The 20,807-nt window shown below is 38.0% G+C and overlaps 1 protein-coding gene across 2 annotated transcripts in view; it reads right to left on the reverse strand.

Moving 5' to 3' along the window:
• Positions 1 to 20,807, reverse strand: part of KCNH5 (potassium voltage-gated channel subfamily H member 5) — a 416,514-nt gene that overhangs the window by 135,283 nt on the left and 260,424 nt on the right. For both annotated transcript variants that reach the window (XM_053601259.1, XM_053601258.1), the window contains exon 8: positions 9,086 to 9,285. In XM_053601259.1, coding sequence (XP_053457234.1) covers positions 9,086 to 9,285 — 200 coding nt within the window. The remainder of the gene's footprint in view (positions 1 to 9,085; positions 9,286 to 20,807) is intronic.

Genomic DNA, 20,807 nt, shown 5'->3' on the forward strand with positions numbered 1-20,807 from the left:
AGAAGGAGATGGGAGAGTAGGTAGTGAGAAAAAAAAGCTACAAATCCCTGGAAGAAAAATAGGAAATAACAAACACAGTCAAGAAGTAATAACAACCGTTACCACAGAAACCACAGAAACAGAAGCATCTTTTTTTTTTTAAAAAGTTCATTTTACAAAATTTAAATGCGCATAGCCCCACCTATACCTAGAAAACTACAAAATCTACAGGAAGCACTATGATCTCACTCAAAAATAGGTGTTTTAGTGGCCACGACTCCAGGTTTACTCTATAGGAATGGGAAAGCAGCTCCATCAAGGCGGGTCAGAACAAAGTAACAGGTCAGACACAGACATCTGCTCATACTACAACACTGTGCATGGCAGTGAATTCACTCATGGTTTAATTGTTCCCCTAAGTCTAAAATGCATGTGTGTATTTGTGTTCAACATGTATGTATATAGAAATAATTTGTTCATCAAATTACTCTACAATTGATCTTCTATTTTCATTTATGTTTAAATAAAATAGTAATCACTGAATACCAAGCAAAGACCAGGATTTAAAGTAGTACCAGGCCTGATGCAGTTCTCATGGTTTGTGGCTGTTCCAAAAATGCCTCAGACGCACCATGGACTAAATTACCTGCTGCTTCTTATTACTGCCACCCTTGGCAAACACTAGGGGGCGCTCTTCACCCTCCAGTCAGACAATGATGTCTCTGTTGTAGGTTTGAACAAAAACGCATGGAATCTGCTGTTCAAGGTTTAGGAAGCCAAGCTACTGAACAAGCCATCCATGGCCCCGTGTGGACAACTCCAGGTTCTCATTTCTGGACTATCAGCTATATTGGGATTTCTTTGGCCCTTCCTCAGAGGCCAGTGCAGAGGGATAAGAAAATGAAACACTAGCCCACAGTCTGCATGGAAGAAATTTTAACATGGTACAAAAATGCGCTTAATGCCCATCATCCTTAATCATCAGAGAAATGCAAATCAAAACTACTTTGAGATAGCATCTAACTCCAGTAAGATTAGCCCACATCACAAAATCCCAAGACCAGAGATGTTGGCGTGGATGTGGAGAAAAGGGAACACTTCTACACTGGTGGTGGTAATGCACACTAATACGTTCCTTTTAGAAAGATGTTTGGAGAACAGAGATCTAAAAACAGATCTGCCATTCAATCCCATAATTCCTCTACTAGGTATATACCCAGAAGACCAAAATCACATTATAACAAAGATATTTGTACCAGAATGTTTACTACAGCCCAATTCATAATTGCTAAGTCATGGAAAAATCCCAAGTGCCCATCGATCCATGAATGGATTAATAAATTGTGGTGTATGTACACCATGGAATATTATGCAGCCTTAAAGAAGACAGAGACTTTACCTCTTTCATATTTACATGGATGGAGCTGGAACATATTCTTCTTAGCGAGTATCTCAAGAATGGAAGAAAAAGTATCCAATGTACTCAGCTCTAATATGAAACCAATTTATAGCTTTCTTATGAAAGTTATAATCCAATTATAGCCCAAGAAGAAGGGGAAAGGGGAAAGGGAGAGGCGGGGGAGGATGGAGGGAAGGAGAGTAATTGGTGGGACCACACCTACGGGGCATCTTACAAGGGTACAAGTGAAATTTACTAAATGTCGAATATAAATGTCTTAAAACAATAACTAAGAAAACGCCCTGAAGGCAATGTTAACCAGTTTGATGAAAACAGTTCAAATTGTATATAAAAACAGCACATTGTACCCCATGATTGCATGAATGTACACAGCTATGATTTAATAAAAAAATGTGCTTAGTATTTTTCCTAGAGAAAGGTTTAAGTAATTGAAGATTTAACTTCTACAATGCTTCACTGTCATTACTACAGAAAAATAATAACACTCCCTAATGTTTGACACAGAAAAGGTTTACTAATAATTATATTAGCTAATAATAATATAAACCTTGCATTAGAGCACTCTTAAACCATGCCAACATTTACACCCAAATATTCCAAACTACCATTAAAGAAAATATTATTTCTCACTTTCTTGTAATGTTCCTAATAAGCCTTTGAGTGTTACTTTATTTAACTTCTAATACAGGGAAGGAAAAATAAAATAGAGGTTTCCGATAAAGTCTACCTTCTTAGATGAGGTATGTAGGTCAGCTAGAAAAAAAAAAATGTCAGTAATAACTCCAAATGCTTACTTTATAATATCTCAGTAGGTGATAACTGTGAAACACGTAAGGATTTGACAATAGTTAAGCTGTCTTACCATTTTTAGGTACAGATAGAAAAATCACAGTTTTCAGATATTTGGGCTATAACGCTTTCACATAACAGGCTGAAAAAAAATAGTTTCTTATAGTGATATCCAGTGATAGCGTCTCCTGTTCAACGAGCAGATAACTTAAAAAACATAGGAGAACATTCCAGATGTTCCATACTTGCCTGGTATAGCCCCAGCAGACATTGTTAGTCCTCACACATTTTTTAAGCTATTATGTGTGAGAGAGCCCTTCTATCACTTTGGAACATCAGTTAGTCTCACTTGTAAAACTATAGTACTTAACTGCACTGATAAAAAAGTATTGGGATGTAATTATTAAATTATTATAGAATTTTATTCCGTAATTCTTTTTATGCAATTCTTTATTTAAGAATCTCTTAAATACATATGTCTGATTTTAAACGAGGTACAATATATTATAGCACTCCAAATCACTCAGACACAATTATGGAATCATAATGTCAGGACCTACAAGTTCATTGATTACTACGTGCCTGGATTCTTTACTGGAAGGGACTGAATTTCCTCCTGAAACAGATGGCTCCATCTTTAAAGCCATCAAATACTTCAAGTTACCTGTCCTACCTCTAAGTCTTCTCTTAGCCAAACTAAATATTCATATTTCCTTTAATTATCCATCATATAACAAGGTTTCCAGAACTTTACACCATCAAGTTACTTTCTGGTAACTGACTGCCATCCGACATTTCTTTTAAAACACACGGCAGAAGTTGCACACACTATTTTCTATACGATCTGATTAATACGGACTGTATTGGGATAATCATCACCCTTTTGATTCAAACACAAGAGTCCTTGAGTACATCTTAAGACCAATCCAGCTTTATTTTATTAAATTCACATGGATACAATTACATGGCATGTTTCACACAGCGCATGGTCTGTGGAGCTCTTCTTGGGAGACTAGCCCCCAACTACTGATTTCCACTATAGTACAAAGAACCTCTGGAAACAGGAACCTCTCAGTTTGTAGCATTGTATTATCAAACCAAGGAAATGATGCCATGTATGAAAAAGCCATCCCTGGTTTTCACCAATAGGGATACAAAGAAATATTTAAATAAGCTTTTGCAAATTAAAAGTATCTATAAATACATATAGATAGATAGATAAAAGTCTGACAGAATGAAGTTGCTTTAATTTGCAAGAAAAAATATATTGCCTAATGTATTTGGAAGTGGAGTGTTTCTGTACATTTGGTTTAAAAAAGCCAAGACCTTAAAATATTCAAAATCCCAATTGGTTTAAATTCAAAAGGCATGATGCTACCCTAGGTTTTTGTATAATTTTGTCAAGAAATTTCATATGATATCATCCTTCTGTAATGTAATTACATGTAATACCTTACGTGTATTATAGTATAAAGGTACAGTATAAAGGACCGTGCAAAAAAAAAAGAACACCAAAGTGTTTTTTCCTACTTATTTTTTCCTACATGTTAAGGGAAAAGTAAGAAAGTGGGAAATAAAAACGATAAGGTGGGGCAGGGCCTGTGGCTCAAAGGGGTAGGGTGCCGGCCCCATGTACTGGAGGTGGCAGGTTCAAACCTAGCCCTGGCCAAAAACTGCAAAAAAATAAAAAGGACGAGTTTAGGCTTCATTCTATAAAACAAACTAGGGGACAATCCAATAGGGTGGAAAAGGTGTGGTCAACACCCCGTTTTACACATTGTACATCATTTCACAAGGTCCTAAAAGCCCCAGATAAAGTCCCCAGCCATTTACTTCATTTGAATTATTCCTCAGTAAAGGCGTTTCAAACTGCAGGACAGAATTTTCCAAGCTTTAACCATCATCCTTTCTATTTTTTCCCATAATCGCCTCTTTCTCTTTTAAATCCTCACTCATTCCCCCCGTTTCTCTTTCCTTTATGTGCGCAGAGTATCAGCAAGTAGCAAAGCCAGGGAACGGATTTGGTCATTACGTTTAAACAGAATTTAAAGCAACTAGAGAAACTAGTAGTCAACAAAATATTTTCAAGGAAATAAAATTAATCAAGGTACTGTTTTGTGTTTTAAAAACGGCTTAAAGCAAACTTCCAATAGAAATGCTACCATTCCCTATCAGCACAGATTTTAATGCCACAATTGTATTAGAGAAAGCATTATTCACTTCAGGCAAATTAAGGCTAACTAATCACAGTGATTGATTTGCTTGTGGATTAAAGTTTTAATTTGAAAATCTATAAAACAAAATAGATGGAAATGATAGAAGGAAATCCAGTCATTGGACCAAGGTTTTCCTCTAATTAGCTGCATCTTTAGAGTCCTTGGCACTAGCCACAGAAATAATCTGTAGCTGTTCTGCAGCAAGAGAGGGGAAGCACAAAGCAAAGACATTTGGCTTCATACGTTATATGTCCTTTTCTTCCAGTAGTTACGCATATTTGAATTTGATCGCAATCACTGCTGTTAAAATTTTTGAAGAAAATCAATAAACTATGAGATATTAAACACATAATAAGACAAAGTATTAAAATCTGGCTTATTAAGGAACAGAAAACAGACATCTCTAACATTAAACACTAGATAACTGTTAAAATTCAGATACTGCTGGGCGGCACCTGTGGCTCCGTGGGTAGGGCGCTGGCCCCATATACCGAGGGTGGTGGGTTCAAACCAAGCCCTGGCCAAACCGCAAGAATAACAACAACAACAACAACAAAATTCAGATACTGCTTACTAAAGTTATATCCAAAAGTACATCTATAATTCTAACATTGTGGGCACAATTACAGAGCTTCTATGATGATCGTCATCAACCTTTCGTGTTATTTTTTCCACACTTGTATCTTAGCAGGTTTGATTAAACACCTCATTGGCTACTGTAAGAGAAGAGAGTATTAAGGGGAAAGCACAGGTCAGTCAGTCAGCTATTAGAATAACCCAGTTAGGAAATGGTGAACTTGGACCACTGATAGCCCTGGAGATGGTGAGCCTGGAGGTAGAGACAAAAGGATTTGATGGAGGCCTACGTGAGGGTGTGTTTTTCTATAACCAACTAACAGGTGGAGGGTCTATCAATGGCATCAGGGATGAATTTCTGTAGACATGTTTTTAGGAAATGATTAGGAGCTTGGTTTTGCACAACTTCATGGGACATGAGTAGGCAGCTGGATAGGAGAGTCTGTAGTTTGGGGAACGGGTCCATGATTAGTGTGCACATTTGGGTGGTGGCGGCATAAACTTCTAAGTCATGAGAATTAGATGACATCCCTGAAGAAGAGAAGACAGGAAAGGGAAGAGGTACATGACCAAGCTCCAGGATACTCCCAAATTATTAGCTTGGTCAAACTGCGTTCGAGCAATGTCCTACCAATTGTTGTGCCCTCCAGAGTTACACACTAGTGACAAGCCCTGCAGCCCAAGATGAGGCATCATTTTTGTCCAGTTAGCATGTTAAAAATGGCTTCTTGCTGTTTCAGTTTTTACCAATTGAAGTGAAATTAAGCTTTTTTGTATGTGTATTAGTAATTTGCATTTTTTTGTCTTCTATAAATCACCTATGTCCTCAGCTCATTTTTATCTCCAGGTATTCTAATTATTCCCATTGATTTATAAAATCCCTTTACATATTAAAGTACCTAACCTTTCATTTGTAATTTTTTTGCAAATATTTTGTCTTATTTTCATTTTCATGTTTGTTGTGTTTCTTATTGGGGGGGTGAGGAGTTTTACTTTTTTTTAGTCAAATCTATTTACCAGTTACCTTGTTATGTATCCCATTACTTTAATATACAAAGATAAGGTAAACATATTCAATAGTTTATGGTTTCTTATTTTTTTTGTATTTAATTCTCAGTTCTGATATTTTTGTAAGACAATGAGAAGACCTTTATAAACATTTTCTGATATTTTTAATTCATTTTAGAATGATATTAAATAATATATTAAGTCCATCTCTGTACTTCATCCTTTAGCAGATACTCAGTTACTATTTACAGTGAAGTCTTGTTCTGAGATAACTATTCACTCTCCATTTTAGTTACTATTTTGCTTATATCTCAACTCTTTATTATTATATTTTAAAATTGCATTTACATGTGCTATTTATTTGTTAAATGACTGAATGGTTAACAGGCATGTGAATTTTCTGCATGGTTGGTGGTTTTCTCCACCAAACCAGAGAACTGAATGTCAATTTTTGTTTTTTCTCGTTCCTTATAGCAAATGGTGTGGTATCTAAGAAGCATTTTTAAATTTAGCTTCATTCATGGGGAAACTGCTGAAGATTCCTAACCCCCTTTTCCAGGCCCTGAATTTGGCACAGATCTTTTCTTCTCTTCCCTTACAATGCTAGTTCTTTTTTTTTTATTATTATTAAATCATAGCTGTGTACATTAATGCAATTATAGGGTACCATGCATTGGTTTTATATATAATTTGAAATATTTTCATCACACTGGTTAACATAGCCTATCTGGCTTTTTCTTAGTTATTGTGTTAAAACATTTATATTCTACATTTAGTAGAAAAAGTATCCAATGTACTCAGCCCTGCTATGAAACTAATTTATGGCTTTTATATGAAAGCTATAACCCAGTTATAGCCCAAGAATATGGGGAAGGGGGAAGAGGGAGGGAAGGGGGGAGGTTGAGTGGAGGGAGGGTGATTGGTGGGATCACACCTACGGTGCATCTTACAAGGGTACATGTGAAAGTCACCCTAGTTCTTAGGCATCTAGGTGGAGATTTTCTTAATAGGTTGGAAGAAACCAATATAGGCATGAAATATTGTATGTTTTATACATGTACAACACAACCTTTACATTTGTCACAGTTATTTAAATCTTTTTCAAGAACTCTCCAATTACCCCCTTGCAATTAAGAGACGTAGCCATGATTTTTTTCTTATCTAAAAGCTAATCCACTTCCCTACTTTAAAATTTCCCTTTGGAATCTTTTAATTTGAATTAAATCTTTCCTTCTCCTTTACTATGGGCCTCCCCATATTCTTTCGCTCCGTTCTCTCCAGCTCTCTACGAATCAGAAGGGCATTTCTGCCACCACACATGATGACTCAGCAAATCAAAAGATTAAAAAAGGGCAAGGCAGCAGAAGGGACTTAGAAATTGTTCTCTGCCCAGAGGGGGCACGTGCACTTCCAGACACACACCTTGCGGGTGAGTCAACTAACAAGTCGGGCAGCTGAGCGAGTCCCCAAGTGAGGCTTGCCGAGAACCTAGTCCCCTCCATTCCTGAACCAGCCTCGCAGCCAAGAATTCACAGACACCTACCAACACTGTATTGTGGCAAATGTCCTGGACCAGGCTCTTATCTAATACGTGAAAGGCCATTCCTCCATCATTTCACTGTTTTTTGTTAGGCACCATGTGACTCAATTGCATTTTCTGGAAAGAAAACCTTCTTACTAAGAGAGTGACTGACGAAGCAGGTGGTCGCCTCTTTATCTCATTTTCACTTAATGTAGATTTCCAAGAGACAGGCTGAATTTGATGGGTTAAATTCTGGCACCCTCCCCTTCCCACCCTTCCTACCCTGAGGAAGATTCTGTTTCTTCTGGGGAAGAAGAATTAGATTAGATTACTACCATGCAGTGGCTCAGGTGTAATATAATCTAATTCATGGAAATGTCAGTTTGCCCTTTTTACATTCTGTGGTCACACATAGCATTTTATATCGAAAGTGGGGCACATCTCACCCTGTTTCGCAACTCTTCCACGTTGTTACCTCCAAGTGTGTCTCTCCCGCACGCCCTATGAAGGCAGCTCCCTCTCCCTCAATCACATTCCACGTCCATTTCCTGCACCATCCCGCGACCATCTACTCCTAACAAACCTGCCCCAGTTTAAAACAACTTACTCATTGTTTCATAAATTCCCCTAACTAAGCATCTACTTTGCTCATTTGCTTTTCCCCTCTGACACTGAAAAGCAGGTCTCAGAGAAAAACAAAAGTCAACATCATAAGGTTAAAAGAACAAACTAATTTCCAGGAATTGACAAGGGAGGTATTGTGCCAACTGATTTTCATGTGTCAAAAATAAGTATCTGAAAAGAATAGTCTCTGCTGATGTTTATAAAGTAAGACAGCTCAAAATGACTTTCTCTACAACTCTGAGGGCAAGCTCTATTTGCCCCTGTATTTGATATGAATCACCTGGGTGTAGGAAGTGAGTATTTTGGTTTTTTAATTTGTTTGCATTTGTCAGAAGGAGGATCTTGAGTCCTTCTTTGCCCCAGACATGAAATAGGTGGGAAAAAATTAAACACAGTTCCATGAGAAGACAAGAAAAAAATCAGAGCTGCCAGGTGACTAGAGAGGGAGGTGTCCAGTGTATAGATTTGTGTCAGACCAAGTGGAAAATCAAGAATTGTAAGTTCCTCTATAAAACAAGAGAGAGGATACTACTTACTTAAATGTAAGTAGAGCATAAAAGACATGTAAATTTTTGATTATAGCAAGGAAGGTTCCTGTAGCAAAAAATCAAATGAGGAATCAAGAATAAAATCTAGCAGGAGAAATGGCAACACTGGGAATGAGGAATGTAGAAAATTACTGTAAGAGGTAATGAGAGTGTTTTAGGGAAATGGAGTAATTAGTTGTTTTCAGGAACCAAATTTTCTAAATTGAAAGTGATGACTCGTATTAACTGATGATTAATGGTTGAGTGCTTTGCACCTTCTAAGCACTCAATACCTATGATTGATGGGTATGTTACTTACGAAATGCAGAGTAACATGCATTCGCACAGCAATTACACAAGCAGTGTGTAAGCAGAAAGCTCCACGCATCGAAGATCTTACTGAATAAGACAGAACAACTCGTACCTTTTCTGTGTCAATCCCTTTTGACATGGACCACGTGGAGACAATGTAGTCCATGACTCGTTCACTGAGGCCTTTGGGGACCTGATAGAGCTTCAGAAAGTCCCGTACGTTATTGAGCATCTCATGGTACCGGTTGGTGTTGGCGTACATTTGCTGGAAAATTGTGGTAACATTTCCAAAAATAGTTGCATAAAGAAGAGCTGGAAGAGAATAAATTATGAAAATAAAACAGATATTCCAAGTAACAAAAAATAATATGAATATTGGCTAGATCAATGAACACTTGGACGGGGTGTCTTTCTAAACGTACAGGGGCTCACGCGTGTTGAACCCTGGAAGGGCTGGCCAGCACCTGGCTGGCACGCAGGAAATGTTACCCGCCATCTGCTAAACATGATTGCGTAACCGAGTCAACATGACAAAGGTGAAAACATTTCATCAAGAATCAGATGATCCAAATTCATCATTTTGCTTAAGAATTCCTGGCCGTATGATTAAAGTTCTCCTCCAGGCTGGTCCTCCTGAATGAAAACTAATCAATTTAAAGTTTTCAGGGATCGATGATCCGGGTTTGAAAGGTATGCTCCTGTTTTGGGCTCGCTTCTTCCAGTTTTTGGAATACTTCCCTGGTTATAAATATATTTTTGACAGGACACTAGAAATATAGCGAGTGGGGACAAATTAAAACACTCCACGTTTAGAAGTTTCTGGAGATTAACAGGGTTGGAATTAAAATAAAACACTGGCAGTGCCTGGAAGTTCCAGTTATTAAACTCATGTCAGTATTCCAGTGATCATAAGTTTTTGATCCCATTATTTTAATTAAGTGTAAAGACAACTCAGTGATCATTATTCATTTACAGGGGACTATGAGTGGAATGGGGTCTCTTAATGCCCCTGACTACTGCCCCCACCTCAACCCATAATTCACTTACTAACGCTGACCTGATCCCGCAAAAGCTTTTATTTATTTATTTTTTATTTTTTTTTTATTTTTTTTTTTTTTGCAGTTTTTGGCCGGGGCCGTGTTTGAACCCACCACCTCCAGTATATGAGGCCAGTGCCCTACTCCTTTGTGCCACAGGTGCCGCCCCCACAAAAGCTTTTAAAAGCAATTGAATCCAGCCCAAGCTGAACACGGACTCGCAATAGCACATCACCCCCCAGGCCACCCCACTCTTCTGGTTTCACTCCCTTATTAACAGGAAGGTTTTTTGGAAAGGGGACAGTACTTTATTTACCTTGACATTCAGTGAACGCAATGTTTAATAACCACAGGCATTCTGTAAGTGTTTCACAAAGAGGTGGAAAACCAGGCAATAGTCATTGCATCCTGCCTCCTCCAAGTATTTGAAAAATGACTCCTCTAAACAAAGTATGGATTGTTTCATTTTGCAGTTTCATCAACCAAATCCCACTCGATGGAAGTGGCATAAGATCAAGCTAGGGAAGCACCTTAAGATCTTTAATATACTGTTTTTAGAAAACCATTTGTTTCTTCAAGAACAGTTGATCTCCTCTGAGTATAACAAATCATGATTTTACAACAGAAAACTATTACTTTATAAGCAGTTAGTATTTCTCTTGTTATTAAGGAGTTTGAGGCTGTACAGGACAATTTTTAAAACAGATGATATTTTGTGATCATAAAACAGAGTAGAAGAAATACAGGGCCAACATTTCTTAACTGAGATTTTAAACCTTTGAATCTTCATATCTAAAAACAGTAACAAAAAACAGCAGTCATCAGAGACTTAAAATCTCTATTTTACTACTGTTGGTATTAAAAAAGACAAACATAGAAATAATGTATGATGCCCCATAATCATATCATTGTATACAGTTATGATTTAATAAAAAAAAAGAAAAGAAATAATGTAAACAAATTAATGGGAGAAGAATCATCTCACACATCCAGAATTGTACATTTCAGGGAAGAGGAATAGGGGAATTTATAATTTCAAAATACTGAACATTTTAGGGGTTAATGAACTAAAATGCTGCAGTCATGTTTTCGGTAGTGTCCACCAATTATAAATGGGCAACAAAAATCTCACAACTACTTATTATTTTCACATGTTTAACTTGTTTGGCTCCCTAAGCTGTTTGCAATATGCTGCATTTGCCAAATGCCTTTTAGTTTAACAAATGACTACACACTTCATCTTTTGGGGGATAGTAAATATTTACTGAATATGCATCCTGCCTATATGAAAAGTTCAAGCCAAAATAGGAAGGAAACTGCCAACGTATCACAAGTTTGGAGCTCTGATAAAGGAAGAAAAGCCCACATGCCACTCAATTTGGTATACTACAAAGTGCCCACTTTTGCCTGCCATTTTCATGTGAATATGGTACCCTCCCTTGGGGAGAACTGATAAAATGATCATTTAAAGTGAGAGATTCAATTGTATTTATACATACCTTTTGTCATTTTTAATTTTGAAATAATTTCAGACTCAAAAGGAAGTTTCAAAAATAGTGTAGAAATCTCCCTGGACCCTCACGCAGCTTCTCTCAAGGGTGACATCTTACATAATTATACTAACACATTAAAACCAAAAAATCAATAGCGGCACAATACAGTTGACCACACTACAAATCTCCTTATTTCACCAGTGTTCTTTTATGCACTTATTTCTTTAGTGTATAATTTTTTGTTTGTTTGTTTTTTGAGACAGAGTCTCACTTTCTCGCCCTGGGTAGAGTGCCGTGGCATTACAGCTCACAGTAACCTCCAACTCCTGGGCTTAGGTGATTCTCCTGCCTCAGCCTCCCGAGTAGCTGGGACTACAGGCGCCCACCACAATGCCCAGCTATTTTTTGTTTGCAGTTTGGCTGGGGCTGGGTTTGAACCTGCCACCCTTGGTATATGGGGCTGGCGCCCTACCCACTGAGCCACAGACACTGTCCTGGTTTTTTTTTTTTTTTTTTAATTTATCACATATAGTTAATGTACATGTGTAGATACTAAATATCCTATAATGTAATATATAGGTTCAAGTAACTTAGGTATTTTCTAAAAGAGAAACCACTACTTCCCTTAAAGTATTTTCAAACACCTAGGAATGGACTCCATTTTAACAGAGATGTTGAGGGCAAGTACAGTTCTGCCCAGCAAGGACAGTAATATTGACCCCAACATCTGTGTTCCCATAATACATGGGCACATCTTTAACGAGAGAAACCTTGAAGCAAGACATAAAATAATGACAGACACCAATCTATAGAAACTCCCTCTACACTGCTAACTGGCAAAATCATACCAGTCATTCAGATCTGACATGCCCAGCCAATTACTCAATTTATAGCACGTTTTATCCAATGGCCAAACACACTTCCCATCTCTGTAAATGGCAAAGCCACAGCTAGTATCTCAGACCAAAAAAACCTGACAGTCATTCTCCAGTCCATGCTTTGATTTATCTCCTGCACCTGCTCCGCTGGCTCTGCCTTCAAACCACAGCTTCAGTGCAGCCACGTCTCACCACCCCTGTGAGCATCCTGCAGAGTCTGCCGAGTAGACCTTTTCCCACAAAGGAAAGAGCCTTTTCACAAAGGAAAGAGTCAAAAGATAAATGTACATGGATATGAATATGATATCGGTTTTCTTCTACTCAAAACGCTTTCCACCACTCTTAGACTTAAATTCAAGCCTAGTCATGGTCCAGGCCACATAAAACCATGGCCCTGCCTCTTCCGCTGATGACAACTCCTGCCCGTATTCCCTTCACTTCCTCTACTCTACGACACCTGCCTTCTTGGTGCTCCTCAAACATCTTAAACCCATTCAGTCTTCAGGTTTGCTCTTCCAGCTGATTCTTCTGCCCAGAGCATCCTCCTTAGTATTCCCCCTGGCCTGCTTCCTCTAAGGCCTTCTCTGGCCCCACTGTGTAATATCCCCTTCCCATGCCGTATGATTCTTTACACATTTATTTATTTGCTTTCTATCTGTCTTCCCTAATAGGAATGCGAATTTCCTGAGGGCAGGTGTGGGCTTCATACTCCATTCTCACTGCTATATTTCCCCAACACAGACCAGGTTCGGGGGCACAGTAGTTGTTTGAATATTTTTTCCAATAAAATTACACACCATTTGTTAATGTCCTCTGCTATTTCCTTTCTTAGGGTTTCATAATTTTCTTTATAGAGGTCCTTCACCTCTTTTGTTAGGTATATTCTTAGATATTTCATTTTCTTTAGGGCTATGGCGAAGGGAGTTGAGTCCTCAAATAACCTCTCATCTTGGCTGTTGTTGGTGCATATAAAGGCAAGTGACTTGTGGACATTGATTGTATATCCTGAAACATTACTGTATTTTTTGATGACTGCCTGGAGTCTTGTGGTTGAGTCTTTGGGGTTCTCTAAGTATAAGATCATGTCATCAGCAAAGAGGGAGAGTTTGACCTCCTCTGCTGCCATTTGGCTTCCCTTTATTTCCTTGTCTTGCCTAATTGTATTGGCTAGAACTTTCAGCACTATGTTGAATAGTAAAGGTGACAGAGGACAACCTTGTCTGGTTCCAGTTCTAAGAGGAAAAGCTTTCAGTTTTACTCCATTCAGTAAAATATTGGCTGTGGGTTTGTCATAGATAGCTTCGATCAGTTTCAGAAATGTGCCACCTATGCCTATACTCTTCAGTGTTCTAATTAGAAAAGGATGCTGGATTTTATCAAATGCTTTTTCTGCATCTATTGAGAGGATCGTATAGTTTTTGGTTTTGCTAGTGTTGATATGGTTAATAATGTTTATACACTTGCGTATATTAAACCAGCCTTGCATCCCTGGGTTGAAGCCTACTTGATCACGACTTTTTTGATGATAAGCTGTAATCTATTGGCTAAGATTTTGTTGAGAATTTTTGCATCTATATTCATTAGTGAAATTGGTCTGAAATTCTCCTTTTTAGTTGGGTCTTTTCCTGGTTTTGGTATCAGGGTGATGTTTGCTTCATAGAAGCAAAAACTAAGAAACAACTTCTCAAAAACATTCCTTTCTTATATCAAAATCTCATTACCTGTGATACAAAAACATAGAATTAATACGAATTTTAAGGCAGGTAGAGGAATGAAATATATAGACGTGAAGGTTATATATGTCCTAACCTATTAAGAGAATAAATAAATTGGGAAGGCCAATTGTTGTCCATCAGACCTGAATGGCCCCGGTCTGGCCAATTTGGTAGAGATCTGTTACACTATTTAACTTTCAAACAGAGGTAGCATATCTGTGCATCCATGAACAGTCACTCCTTGCACTTTACTAGTAATAACTAGGCTGATTTGTGACAATTTCATAATCCTTACTTTATGTGCTTTCGTGAAGGCTTCCAGAATTAAAGATAGCTGCTAATTTTGCAAGCTTGTTATATTCAAAGTCTTAGTAAATTTGGCATACACGCTAGTAAATGTCTTACCTCAAAAGTCTTATATTTTTCTTATTAACTATAAAGGTTTTATTTTGAAGATAATTTTAATAGATTAAAGTTGGCTGCGAGTTCACTGATACCCCTTCCATTAACAGGTATGTCAATATTCCTTTCCTTTGGATCTAGGCATATAATCAATGACTGGTTATCATGGTCTCATGCCAAAATATAGGCCCAGGCCTTAAACTATTCAGCCATTAAAAAAAGAGGGAGATTTTGCATCTTTTGTTACAACTTGGATGGTTTTGGAGAACAGACTTCTAAGTATCACAAAAATGGAAACACAAGCATCACATGTACTCAACACTAAGATGAAACTTGTAGATTAACAATAACCTGCTCACATAAGAGAAAAACCTCAATCAAATTCAAGAAAGGATGGAAGGGAGTTGGAAAGTTCCCACCTAACAGGTACAATGTACAAGTAAATGGCCCACTTCCTGGGAGAACATTACAACTACAACTTTACCTTATAAACTCCAATGATGTAACCTAATGGTGTGTACCCTCATATTAATTTGAAATAAACTGTAAAAAAAAAATTAAAAAAAGAAGAAGAAAACGCAAGGAAAATAGCCATTTCCAATTCCTCACTAGTGATATGCCTGCTCTTGGAATCTAGTTTCCATGCTGTGAGGAAGCCCAAGCATTTTTCTAAAGAGACCCATATGGAGAGGAATAAAGGCCGAAGGCCAATGGCCTCGGCTAAACTCTCAGCTAAGCACTGTCACTAGCCGAGCAATTTAAAATATCAATATGAACATACATTTCTGGTTAAATCTGAAGACTATGTAGGTGGTTTAGACATCGTCTTCATTTCTATTTCTATTCATAATGTTTAATAAAGATACCGGCCACGTGGCGGAGCCAACTAAAAAGCAGATCTCCTAGGACCATTGAAGCCATCCCAGCCGCTACCACATGAACTAGAAATAAGTAATGCCCTCCTAGCTCTGTGCAAATTGTAGTTTCATGAATAAAATAAATGGTGATTCTTTTTTAAGCCACTAAGTATAGTTACTCATGCAACCCGTAATAATTTAAACTCTAATAGAACCGAGTGGTTCTCAGTTGGGTAGGGAAATCAGGGGAGGAAGGTAATAGGCCCCTTCTAACACATATCACAGCCCAAGAGCATGTTTTGGAACATACCTTTTAAATATCTGATATGGTTTTATATTTTAAAGATGAACAATACCTATTATTTTATAGGATAAACATGAATGTCATGAATAAATTTTAATGTTTTCAAAAAGAGAACATAGGTTAAAAAATGGACCAATGCTATTACATCTGATCACAGACTCACTATTGATTCAAACATTATTCAATTTAGTATATATTTCTGATGACCCATTAAATGCCAGCCACTACACTAGCCCCTAGGAACGTAATGATAAAAACAGATATAATCCCCACCCCAGTTAGTATTCACTACTTTTTTTTTTTGAGACAGGGTCTCACTCTGATGCCCAGGCTAGAGTGAATTAATAGTGGCATCATAGCTCACAGCAACTCTTGGACTCAAGTAATTCTCTTCCCTCAGCCTCCCAAGTAGCTGGGACTCTACAGCCATGTGTCATCACACCTGCATGATTTTTCTATTTTTAATAGAAATGGGGTCTCACTCTTGCTCAGGCTGGTCTTAAACTCCTGATCTCAGGCAATCCACCCACCTCAGCTTTCCAGAGTGCTAGGATTAGAGGTGTGAGCCACAGCGCTCGGCCAGTATTCACTACTCCTTACAGAAAGCCACTAGTTCTTAATTCTCCCAAATTACATTCTTTGGGGGAAAAATGGCTAATCTTTTCCTTTTCACAGTTTACGAAAATCTACATATAAATTTACAGACATTCCAAGCATATATAAATGAAGTATAGTTTATTCCTCAGGGTTAAACAATTTTTAAAGGCAAACAAAAATCTATGTTCAGCTAATTAATTATAACTCATCCTCCAGTCTTATGAGTCGCTCACGGTAACAGCTAAAATAGCCACTACAGACATACTCATATCTCTGTAGAAACTATGTAGTCCACTTACGTAGCCCAACCATAATTTTCTTCTGCATTTACCTTCACTGCCATCAAACTTTAATAATCATGTTTAAGATGTGGAAAGAAAATGTTCCATCAGTCTGTGAGTATCTGTGTAGTGCAAAATGTTTGAAATGGCTCTGGTTGGCCTTAGAACACGGAGAAGAGGCTGACTGCAAGAAACCTGCAGTTTCAAACTCTCCCTCCTTCCAGCTGACCCTTGATGCTCCCAGATTGCTAGGTGCTCTTTTGCAACAGCCCACAGATACAGGAACCCTCTGGGCATCCATTTAGCCAGCCAGTGTCTCTTTCCCAGTCTTCACCTACTCAATGTCCCATGCCGTCTAGTATCTGATGGGTTAGGGTTAGGAATACACGGATACAGGAGCCCTCTGGGAATCCACTTAGCCAACCAGTGTCTCTTTCCCAGTCTTCACCAACTCAATGTCCCATCCCGTCTAGTATCTGATGGGTTAGGGTTAGGAATACACGGATACAGGAGCCCTCTGGGAATCCACTTAGCCAACCAGTGTCTCTTTCCCAGTCTTCACCTACTCAATGTCCCATCCCGTCTATTATCTGACAGGTTAGGGTTAGGGATACAGGATTAAGGTTAGGGATACACGGATACAGAAGCCCTCTGGGCATCCACTTAGCCAATCAGTGTCTCTTTCCCAGTCTTCATCTACTCTACGTCCCATCCCGTCTAGTATCTGAACTTTGCCAATGATTATCTCAGAAACTAATCCCATCAGTTACTTTATGTTGTTTTAAACATTGAAAATGATTTAATATATTTTGTCTCTTGGGGTTGTTGGACTTCTGAGAAGGGAATTCCAGGTAATACAACGAATTGACTAAATCCCTATTTGAATTAACTGTCAACTAATAAGAAAAGTTAAGACACAGGCGGGATCCCTTTTAGAACATAACAAATTTTATAGTAATGGTAGACTGACTTCAACTACTTAGAGCTGAGGCTGTGATCGCTGTAACAATTGACTTGGTCAATATAGTTTCCATATTTACATGGCAATGATTATGGTTAGTATTCCCTATATGTCTTAATGATTCACTTAATTTTAGGACATTAATCAAGAGCCCACATTAAATCAATTACTAATGTAATATGAAAGAGGAAAGAAAGGGAGAGAAAGGGATGAATGGAAAGATGTGGGGAGATTGTTCACTGGGGGAAACTCTAAGAAATTAAAGTGAAAACAACAAATCAAGATAGTTTGATCTCCACTCTATCCCTTCTATGGCAGTTGCTCTCTTTCATACTAATAAATAAATAAATAAAATAAATAAAAATAATGAGTAGGGCGCCGGCCCCATATGCCGAGGGTGGTGGGTTCAAACCCAGCCCCGGCCAAACTGAAACAAAAAAATAGCCGGGCGTTGTGGCGGGCGCCTGTGGTCCCAGCTGCTTGGGAGGCTGAGGCAGGAGAATCGCGTAAGCCCAAGAGTTAGAGGTTGCTGTGAGCTGTGTGACGCCACGGCACTCTACCCGAGGGCGGTACAGTGAGACTCGGTCTCTACAAAAATAAATAAATAAATAAATAAATAAAAATTCATTTTTTCTTCTCTCAAATCCAGCACAATTCACTTACATTCTAGTAAAATTAGTACGTTCACTTTGCTATAAGATGCTATATTTTGCTATGTATCATGTGCACCCACATTCTTGGCCCAAACTTTCAGGGAAAAAACCTTTCATTTTAATTTTTTTAATTCAAATGTGTATTGGTTTATATTTAGGTACTTGTTTTTGTATTATAAAAGAATTTTAGCTTTTATATTTTAACATAATGGTATAAGAAAATTTATGTAACAAATAATTAGAACACACAAGCACAGATGCAAGGTATACAATGGACCAGTAACAACCAGTATTAGCCATGTACATATATAATGTGCATCTTATTTTTCCCTCAAAAAGTTGAGCAAAAAAGTGCCCATTAAACTACAGCAAAATATGGTGTTTTGTAATTTTGATAAAAGAACTAGCTGGGCCATAGAGAACAAAGCCTCTAAAATAGTAAGAACAAGAGTAATAGACACAAAATGCATATTGGCCTTATTATTTCAAACTCATTTATTACAGGGCAAACAACAGTTCCCAGTTGTATCAACTGTCATACAACCAGAGACAATCAGAAATTAAAATTGTATGTTATCTTTAGAAGTCCCAGCTCCCATCTCTTCGCTACCTGTCATATTTCTACCACCACCCTAACCCCACTTCTCACAGGTCAGCATTGTTTACACCATCACACCTTCCTGGTTGGTGCAGAGACCCAGCTAGTAACACCTAAGGCTAACTTAGCCCCAAAAACAATCAGGAAGGAAGCTGTTGTAAGCATTGAACCACAATCTCAAGCAAAGACACTGCTACTTTGAACCTTGGGACACAAGATGCTCTTTTCCATGTTTCTCAGGAATTATAACAGTCGAATACCAGTGAGAGGGATGGGGAGTCAGGGACAGTTTCTTTTTGCATGTCCCCGACCTTCCCCCACTGGCCTGTGACTTAAACTCAGCTTAGAAAGGAGTATAGTAAAAAGAAAGTGAGGGAGTTTTCAAAAGGTGTGTAGGCACAGCCAAGAACACAGTAAGTAAAGCAAGCAGACAGCCCTCAGAATGAGAGAAGATATTTTCAGGTTATGTCTCTGACAAAGGTTTAGTAACCAGAATCTACAGAGAACTCAAATGTATTATCAAGAAAAGAACAAGTGATCCCATCTCAGTCTGGGCAAGGGACTTGAACAGAAACTTCTCTGAAGAAGACAGGCGCACGGCCTATAGACATATGAAAAAATGCTCATCATCCTTAATCATCAGAGAAATGAAAATCAAAACTACTTAGAGATATCATCTAACTCCGGTAAGATTAGCCCATATCACAAAATCCCAAAACCAGAGATGTTGCCATGGATGTGGAGAAAAGGGAACACTTCTACACTGCTGGTGGGAAACTAATACATTCCTTTTGAAAAGATGTTTGGTGAACTCTCAGAGAACTAAAAATAGATCTGCCATTTGATCCTACATTTCCTCTACTAGGTATATATCCAGAAGACCAAAATCACACTATAACAAAGATATTTTCACCAGGATGTTTATTGCAGCCCAATTCATAATTGCTAAGTCATGGAAGAAGACCAAGTGCCCATCGATCCACGAATGGATTAATAAATTGTGGTATACATACATCATGGACTATTATGCAGCCTTAAAGAAATATGGAGACTTTATCTCTTTCATGTTTACATGGATGGAGCTGGAACATATTCTTCTTAGCAAAGTATCTCAAGAATGGAAGAAAAAGTATCCAATGTACTCAGCCCTACTATGAAACTAATTTATAGCTTTCATTTGAAGGCTACAACCCAAGTATAGCCCAAGAATATGGGGAAAGGGGAGAGGGAGGAAAGGGGAGGGGGGAGGATGAGTGGAGGGAGGGTGATTGGTGGGATTACACCTATGGTGCATCTTACAAGGTACATGTGAAACTTAGTAAATGTAGAATATAAATGTCTTAACACAATAACTAAGAAAATGCCGTGAAGGCTATGTTAACCAGTTTGATGAAAATATTTCAAATTGTATATAAAACCAGCACATTGTACCCCATGACTACATTAATGTACACAGCTATGATTTAATAATAAAAAAAATAAAGGTGTGTAGGCAGAGACTGTTAATGATATCCAGTTACTCAGATATGGCCAGAAGGAAAAAAAAGAGACACTTTCTTGATATTATTTTTCCAAATTTTTAGTTCTAAAAAAAAGACTAAACTTCACCTGAATACAAATGACTAAAAGAAAATAAGATAGGTTTGTATCGAGTGATGCAAAACCAGGCAAGGCTTAGCACAAACACACAACCTTATGTGCTTAAGGAGAAGAACACCAACTGGAACAGAGAATACGACTGACGTTTTGTTTGTAAATGAGGAGATTTTGTTTGCTTTTATGTCCTATCTCTAAAAATTACCTTTTATAGGGCGGTGCCTGTGGCTCAAAAGAGTAGGGTGCTGGCCCCATATGCCAGAGGTGGCGGGTTCAAACCCAGCCCCGGCCAAAATAAAAAAAAAAAAAAATGCCTTTTATAGATTCAAGGAACAACTGAAAGTATAACCTATTTAACAAGTTATGTCACTGAGGACATGTGCTTTTGGCAGTTCTGTTTTGTTTCTTCTGTTAAGTTCCCCAGCTTCACCGCCCTTCACACATATGAACACACAGAGCACA

Source organism: Nycticebus coucang, chromosome 9, assembly GCF_027406575.1.
Source record: "Nycticebus coucang isolate mNycCou1 chromosome 9, mNycCou1.pri, whole genome shotgun sequence".
NCBI lineage: Eukaryota > Metazoa > Chordata > Mammalia > Primates > Lorisidae > Nycticebus > Nycticebus coucang.